Source organism: Juglans microcarpa x Juglans regia, chromosome 2S (assembly GCF_004785595.1).
Source record: "Juglans microcarpa x Juglans regia isolate MS1-56 chromosome 2S, Jm3101_v1.0, whole genome shotgun sequence".
Lineage (NCBI taxonomy): Eukaryota > Viridiplantae > Streptophyta > Magnoliopsida > Fagales > Juglandaceae > Juglans > Juglans microcarpa x Juglans regia.
In genome coordinates this window covers 13305300-13313679 of record NC_054597.1, presented here as the reverse complement: position 1 = coordinate 13313679, position 8380 = coordinate 13305300, and the positions used below count along the sequence as shown (strand labels likewise).

The 8380-nt window shown below is 35.4% G+C and overlaps 1 protein-coding gene across 1 annotated transcript; it reads left to right on the top strand.

Moving 5' to 3' along the window:
- The first annotated feature begins 5259 nt into the window (after positions 1-5259).
- LOC121252033 lies at positions 5260-6640 on the top strand. Its single transcript, XM_041151487.1, has 2 exons — positions 5260-5767; positions 5892-6640. Exons 1-2 carry the CDS (start codon positions 5579-5581, stop codon positions 6474-6476), a joined length of 774 nt encoding a protein of 257 aa, XP_041007421.1. The 5' UTR covers positions 5260-5578; the 3' UTR covers positions 6477-6640.
- Positions 6641-8380: the final 1740 nt, after the last annotated feature.

Genomic DNA, 8380 nt, shown 5'->3' with positions numbered 1-8380 from the left:
AAATCCTCTTCGTGGTGGCATGAAGCTGCAATAGGGCCAGCGCAAGGTAATTTAAGACGTCTCGCATGGGGCAGTAAACAGGAAGCCACAAACCATTCGAAAACATAGAAGGGTACAGTGCGACCATCTCGGGGGAATCCCTCTGAGTCTACCAACCCACAACGAGCCTCCGGAACTTCCAAGACAACGAAGTCAGGCACTCTGTATGAACTTCTCACCACATCCAGATTCGATGAGGTGGTGACTGCAAATCAGTGGTATCCATCAAAATACTAAGAGCTATACTGAGCAAAAACCCCAGGGTCTCAAAAGACCCATTAGGGCATGATGAGTGCAAGCTTGAGGGTTTTTCGAGGGAGAGGAAAGGTTGGAGAAAGAGAAGCTGGGGATTTTCTAAGAAAAATCAAGAATGGGTAGAGTGTAGTGGAGAAGTAGTAAAGGCTGGGACTTAGGGTTTAAATACGAGGCCAGTGTCGATTAAATGACTCTTAGTAGAAGGGTGACAAATGTCACCAGAAAGGAAATGTTAGGAAAAAATCACGTCATCCCCACTATACAATGAGGCGTGGAAATTGAGTCATCATACGTTACCCTATGTGTGGGAATGTGTACCAATTCAGACAATGAACACAGCGTACTAAAACATTGTTGGGTAAAGAATGAATTCCTACCCCACTCGTATGGTAGGAATTTGCTGGGAAACTGGAGGGGCATGTTCATCCCCCACAGGGCTGGGTCCCGTCCACCTCACTAAAGGCCCAAAGACCAAGTATTACTAGCCCAACAACAACAAAGGAGAGGACGGCCTAGATCAGCATGGAAAGATAGGACAGCGTTCAAATGGACACATGCCACTACCTGGATGATTCGCGGGAAGCCACTCTACATTAAATGACCTGATATGGACCACAAGCAAGAAATCGCTGTGGAAGATTGGCACCCAGAGAAAGGCAATGGCTCACCGCCTATTATAGGCAACATGACCCAAGGTTTTGACAGAAGCCGCTTAATTAATGCGGCTGCATGACTCCCAGTGTAATTGGAGGAAACCCCAGGCACAGGGGAAATAGGGCCCCAAGCTGGAGAGGGGAATATAAAAGCCTAAGTACAAGTAAAACTAAGAGAAAAGTATTCATCAAGAACTCTCACCTACCAAGCCCTAAGTATTTTGATTGAGTTTGTCGGTTAGGGTGCGAAAGATGTCCTTAATAGGTTCACTTAAAAATTTACAAGTGGTTAGGATGATGAGGTCTTGGCTGATAAGCCTTGGAGCTAGGGAGATGCTGGATTAGATTTTTCCCCGTCGGTCAGGGCGTCAATTTGGTGGATACTGGATAGGCTGAAACTCTGTTGGGCAGCATGAATATTTTTATTTTTCTCAAGCAAGCATTTCATTAACATAAATATATTAAAAAACACGAGGAGTAACAAACACTCTATTACAATAAATATAGTGTAAAAGTAAAAAATAGATCGGATTTTAGAACCATGTTTTGGGAGTTACAGATTCTTCCATCATCAACTCTTTACAGTTGTTATAGGGATCTCCCGCTCGTCCTCCACCCTTTGCAGAATTGTATCTTCCGGTATCAACTCCGACTCCTCAGTCGTTACAACAGAATTTCGGGGCCGTGATTTACTCCCAACATTTCGCTCTGTCCCCCAAAATCCACTACCTGTTTCTCCTTCGCCGAAGTACCAACCGGAGATGCATACCCAGGCTTGCTTTTCTGTTCACGTCAATCCCACTGTCCCCCAATGTTACTCAAATACAACCACTGCCCATAAGGGAGATCGTCCATCTCAATCTTTGCATGGTTATCCTCTTGCCATTCCTCACAGTCTTTGTGACCATGGCCAATTCGACCACAAAAGTAACAAAAATCAGCTAATCGCTCATAAGAGAAACGAACCCAAACTAGTTCATTGGATCCCAGGTTTAACATCTTGCCCCTCAGTAAGGGTTTGGTAACATCAATTTTAATACGTACCCTCATGAATTCCCCCCATGCCATCTCCATCTTCTCCATATTCACCTCCTCCACTTGTCCCACCTTACTACCAATGAGATTGCCCACATATTCATTTCTTGCACTAAGAGGAAGATCATGCAGTCAGATCCAAAAGAGTGCCTCAGTAAGTTGTATACGATGGATTGGTTGATTGCCCTCTACCTCATTTATCAATACCAAAAGTTTATCAAAAGACCATGGGCCATCCTGCTCAACTCTATTTTTATCCTTAAGGTCCTCAAACTCAACTAGCATCAGTGTTGCATTCAAATCTCTAAAATGAATACCCTTCACAGTTCTCAATATTTTCTCCATCATCTGTTTGAATGCTTCTTTATTGTAGTGCCTTGATGTCAAAAGTTGAACCATCAAACACTTCCCATCCCGAATGATAGCATCCTCTAGTTTCCGTGTCTCCACTATAATTTCCTCCTGCTCGCATTCTGTCAACTTCAGACGTTGGTAAAGGACCTCCAACTTCTCCTCCATCATACCCGAAAAAACCTACACCAGGCAAGAGAAAAGCCTCTATGTGGAAAAAACCATATAGGAAAAGAGTAGTAGATAAGGGTTTTTGAGACAAAATAAGACTAAAAATTTTCATCTCCAAAATATTTTGGGACACAAATGACATTTTTTGAAATGAAAGCTGACAAAAATTTTCGTCTCAAAAAATGCAATCTCTTATAGTGATGAAAAGAAACAAAAGATCAATGAAAAGCAAAAATGTGTAATCCTGGGATGTCACTCAACTAGGGGATAGTGTTGTCAAAATGATTTTTTTTTCATATTTTATTTTACCTTTGATCCTCATAAAATCTTGCAAGTCAGGTGCATTACTTCAATGAATCCATATTCATTTGTTGTCATTGCTTGTGGTCTGCATCAACGGGCCACCTATTCCATGTTCTTTTGGAATTTGGAAATATCTACGGGTGAATTTTTACTAAATTCGCAATAACTTACTTTTTATATACAAATATTCAAAATAGCCGGTCACACATGTATATTGAAAATGAATATTAAAGGTATAATAAAAAAAAAAGGTATATGAACTATAGATTCTACGTTAGGATATACTGCGTTGGTAACATGCGCATCCCAAATTTAATCTAACCAGTAATGTTAGAGATAAGTTTAAGATATTCAAATTTGGCGTAGACTTTTAAAAATAGTAAGACATACTATAAAAATAAAATAAAACTTTTTAAATAGATCATATTTTTTTCAAAGGACTTGCACGCCCTGGATTTGTGCATGTCATTTTTCTAAATTAATAAACTTTATAATACAGGGGGAAGAAAATAGAAAGTCTCATACATGGGCTAGGATACAAAATGCGATTATCAGGCTGAATTATACAAGGAAAATACTAATTTACCTCCTGGGTTTGATCGTTAGTACATTTTATTTTCTTTTTCTTTTTTTTAATATTTAAGAAAGTGACTACTAGTAAATTTGTATATATTTATTAAAAAATTTGAAGATATTTAAAAAAAATGTTTGAAAAAAAATAATACTAGATAGAGTCATAGATTGTGCTAATGTTGTGCATTCCTTTTGAAAAATAGTAAGATCTATTATTAAAAAATTAAAATTTCATTTAAGTCTTATATTTACTCATTTTTTTTCTAAAGAAGTGTGACTTGTGTATTCTATGATTGCAAATATCATTTTTTTTTTATACAAATTCATTCATGCATGTTTTCATATTGAAAAAAAAAAAAAAAAAACAACGAAAATATGATTCAACCTCGAGGAGGCAAAGTTTCAATGGTGTAATGAGGAGGAGGAGGATATGAGCCATGCACTTCTTTATTGTCCCTTTATCAAGGATTGTTGGTATAACCATTTCAATTTCTTAAAAGAAACTGATGTTTGGATGGATTTTGTTCAAATTGCATTAATTGTGCTGAGTAGAGGAAATATTGGGGAGATAAAGAAGTTGTTTCTGATGGCTTAGGGTATGTGGTATAGGAGAAACCAGAAATTTTATGAAAATAATGTTCTTTCACCTAAGCATGTTGTTGATCATGCATTATCATTACATCAGGAGCATAAAACTGTTGTAGGAAAAAAAAAAAAAAAAAAAGGGATGAAAGCTTGTTGTTGTTGGCTGCCACCACCTGCAGGGGTTCTGAAATTGAATATAGATCGAGATCTTTTCCGTGATCAAGGCAGATCAGGTTTAGGGATGGTTTTAAGAGATGAACATGAGAAGGTCATTTTCTCTGCTAGCAAACCAGAACATAAAGTGCAAGATGCTATGGAAATTAAACTTATTGCTATTATGCGAGGTTTACAGATGTGCATTCCCTTGGGTATAGCTGAGCTGCAAGTAAAGAGTAACTCACTTGATCTTGTGGTGCAGGAATTGACTAGAGATGGCACGTCAATGTCCATAGGGAAATCTGGCTTATGAGATCAAGAACATGATGCAAAAGCTTCTTAAGTGTACTGTCCAACACAAAGGGCGTATGGCTAATGAAGCAACCCATAATTTGGCAAGATTTGTGTGAAATCTAGAGGATTTGATCATTTGGTGGGATTCTTTTCCTGCTTGTCTTTCACAAATTATTCGGTTCGATTCTACGATGTAATTGCTTTAATGATGAATAAAACAATTTCCTTTCCTTGTTAAAAAAAAAAAAAAAAATCACATCTAAAATCTGTTAGGCTGCGTTTGAATGTTGAACTGAATTGAGTTGAGTTGAGTTAAGATGATAAAATATTATTAGAATATTATTTTTTAATATTATTATTATTTTAGAATTTAAAAAAATTAAATTGTTTGTTATATTTTATGTTGAGATTTTAAAAAGTTATAATGATGAATTGGTAACTAAAATCATCTCAACTTATTATTACAATTTTTTTAAATCTCAATACAAAATATAATAAATAATTCAACTTTTTCAAATTTCATAATAATAATAATATTAAAAAATAATATTTTAACAATATTTTATCATCTCAACTCAACTCAATTTTTCATCTAAATATAACCTTAGTGCAGAAGCTATCACGATTTGAAACTGGTGTCTCACTTCCTTGTTTTTTTTCTTTCTTTTGCTCCTTTTCTCAACTGAGATACCCAAAAATAGGTTTATAAGACACCTGGCTGGATACTCCTAAAATTTAATGGACAGCCATCCAAACCGTTGTCAAATCACAGTTATAAACCCTACGTACCCAACTAACCAATTACACCGATCACACCCCTTTTTACCAACAAAACCAGAACGGAGTTATACCTCCTCCTACCTGTCCCTCCCTCACTGGATCTTCGAAACCTTGACCACCTGCGGCCTTGCCCATTCCTCAACTTCAAAGCTCAAATATAGCCCCCAAATCCATCACTTTGTCGAGAAGTTATAGCAGCAGGCAAACCGTGACAGACATAAAATCCAACAAGTCCTGGCCTTTATTTTCTTCCAAAAACATCCAACAAAACGAATATCGTTTCCTTTCTTGCTCTTCACTCGCCAGTTTAAACCGAGCCATATCATTATTTAATACCATCTGTAACGCTTCGAAACCCTCCTTAATTTTATCCACGGCCCACAATGAAGATTAACGTTTCAAGAAACAGGTTCTTGCTTTGTTTTCGACCCGTTGTCGACATGGAAGTCGTCCTAGAATCCAAAGATATCGTCGACCGGTCGGCTTGTAAGGAGAAGACCATCAAGGAAATGTTGACTCCAAAGAGAACCTTTTCTCGAGTGCTTCTATCCGTTATTTGTGAAGCAATATTGGTTAGTCTCTCTGAAATCCTCAATCCCAATATAGGGTATATAGTAAAAAAAGATTTTTTTTTTTTTATATAGTTTGTGAGGTCTATTTCTTTCATGACCGTCAATATCATCACTTCGTATACAGGCTAAGAGAGCTCGTGACAGGAAAGTTCATCGTCAAGAGTCATGTCAATCGATCTACCCTAGTCATAAGTCGAGCTACTCCGAAAGTTGTCACGATTTTAGCTACGAAAAATCAGTGAATCAGGTATCCATGGATGCTGGTATTGATCAAGAAGTTAGAACCAACTCTGGGTTAATGTCACACTCAAGATCTTCGTGCGGCTCAAGTACATTCTGTTCAGGTTCCATTTCAGAAGAAAATAAATCACCCAGATCTTTGACCGACATAACAAAACAAGTTGATTGCAGCAATGATCCAGACATTGTAGAGAAGCCAAAGGAGGAGGTTGATGACATGGGTAACTGTTCTAGTTTCGAATCTGGCATATACTTTCTTGCCATTAGCCTTGTGATCACCATCTTGTGGGGAAAGCTTTTTGCTATTTTTTTCACGTTAATTTGGCTGTACTTTATGTCTGGCCGGCACTTTGGTTATGGCAGACAAGAAAATGTGATCAAGTTAGCAGAAACTGAGTCCAGAGAGTACCGAAAAAAGGTCATAATCGAAGGGCTACTTGAAAGGAAACACCACCACAGAAGGCATTAACTATTGTGACGTGAAAATTCCCTATTTCGTCCTTTGATGTGTCTTTTCCGGTGGCTCTCTGGTTACCAAATTAAAGCATTCTCAGAAACCAGGTCACTCTACAGTATACAGCTGTTTCTTCTGATGTGCTCTTATCACTGTACTTTCGGAGATGAACTAGGCATCCTGTTGCCGGTTTTTTTCTCTTTGTTTTTATTTTTCTTTGTTTTTCCTTTTATGGGGTTATTTTGTTTAATTATAAAATATGCTGACAAACGAAAATATAAGAAAGTTTGGACTAATAAAATTTATCAAATTTACCCAAGGAAAGGGGAAAGAAAAGAGGAGAGGGAATAGAGGGAAAGATGTATGAGGTCGTTTTCTAAGAGAGAGATTATAATTTTTTTAAATTTTTACATAAAATTTAATAAATAATTTAATTTTTTTAAATCTTAATTCAATGTTTTTAAATTTTAATTTAATTTTTTTAAAATTTTAAAATAATAATAATAATAATAATAAATAATATTTTTTTAACTTTTATTTAAAATTATTTCATCTATTTAGATAAGCCCATTGATATTAATTTGTACTACCAAGAGTTCTAAAAAGGTGGAGGAGGGACCCGTGGTGGGTCTTTGTTTCTGTTTCCTTTGTAAATGCCTTTTGATTTGGATAAGGTTAGGCAAGGTACAGTACTGCCAAACCAAATACCTTCCATTGTCTTCGGTTCTACGCATGAGAAGTGATTTTCTAATATTCTGCTGATTTACAATTAATCAGTTACAAGTTTTGCTCTCTGCTTCAAAGTTTGCTATATATGACTAGCAATGTTTGAACGAACCTGACATTGAACACTTTGGTTTCATTCAATGCAGGTAGTGTGATAATTAGCGACTGAACTCTGTTGAAAAACACATTCGGCGTGCCAATTTGCCTTATAGTTACAAACCAATATAAAATTTGATGCAACATTTGTAGCATAAGTTTAAAATCTTTTGTACGTATATACTTACAAAGTTAATTTTTTTATCATACATTTTTTTTTTTTAAAGAACTTCTACTTGCAGTCCTGGTGTCTCATTAATGAATGGAGATAAATTAAAAGGGAAAAAAATCATTTTTAAAAGAATATTATTATAATTTTAAATTTTTGTTAAATATAACTATATAGATTTGTATGAGTAGTTTTTATCTGAGAACTGTATATAGACTAATTATTTTTCTAAAGAAAGTATGGAAGCTTATTTTTCTTGTTCTCTTTTTTGTTCTGTCTTTTACTTCCCTTTTGCAAATGACTCCACCAACTAGTCTTTCATAATTTAGTGCAGAAAATCTCAGCGTATATGGTCTGAATGCAGGCCATTGGCTTCATCATGTACTGATATCATTACAATATGCTAATGTGGGCTCTCACACCTGTTCATTTCTTGTTATTTTAGGATTATAAATAAAAGAAAGCCTTTTGATTTCAAACTTTAGCCTTCGTGCTTTCCCAATGTTTATGCGATACATTGAGATTTCCTCATTTGGAAGGTTATAACTTTCATTTTAAAAAAAGAAAAAAAAAAAAAAGGATTGTAGGAAAAATCTAGTTAGACTTAGACTGTGTTTGGATGTTGAGATGAGTTGAGTTAATTTACGAATAATAGTATTTTGTGAGTCCCATTGAGATGAATTTAACTTTTTTAAGTTGACATGAGTTTAACTTTTTAGGTTGAAATATATGAAGTAGGTTGAGATAAATTTAATTTTTTTATAAAAAATTAAAAAAATAATGAATTCTATTAATAATTAATTTGAGATAAGTTGAGTTATATTTAGGGGTGTAAATTTAAACCGAGAAATCTGACTGGACCGGTTGAAAAAATATATATATATATAAATTAATTTTATATATTATACAAAATATTTATATATATAAG

Excerpts from the sequence above, each read along its gene's own strand:
- LOC121252033 (XM_041151487.1), top strand. The coding sequence starts at position 5,579 with ATGAAGATTAACGTTTCAAGAAACAGGTTCTTGCTTTGTTTTCGACCC. Across the intron at positions 5,768-5,891 it reads TTATTTGTGAAGCAATATTG|GCTAAGAGAGCTCGTGACAG; the intron begins GTTAGTCTCTCT and ends CTTCGTATACAG.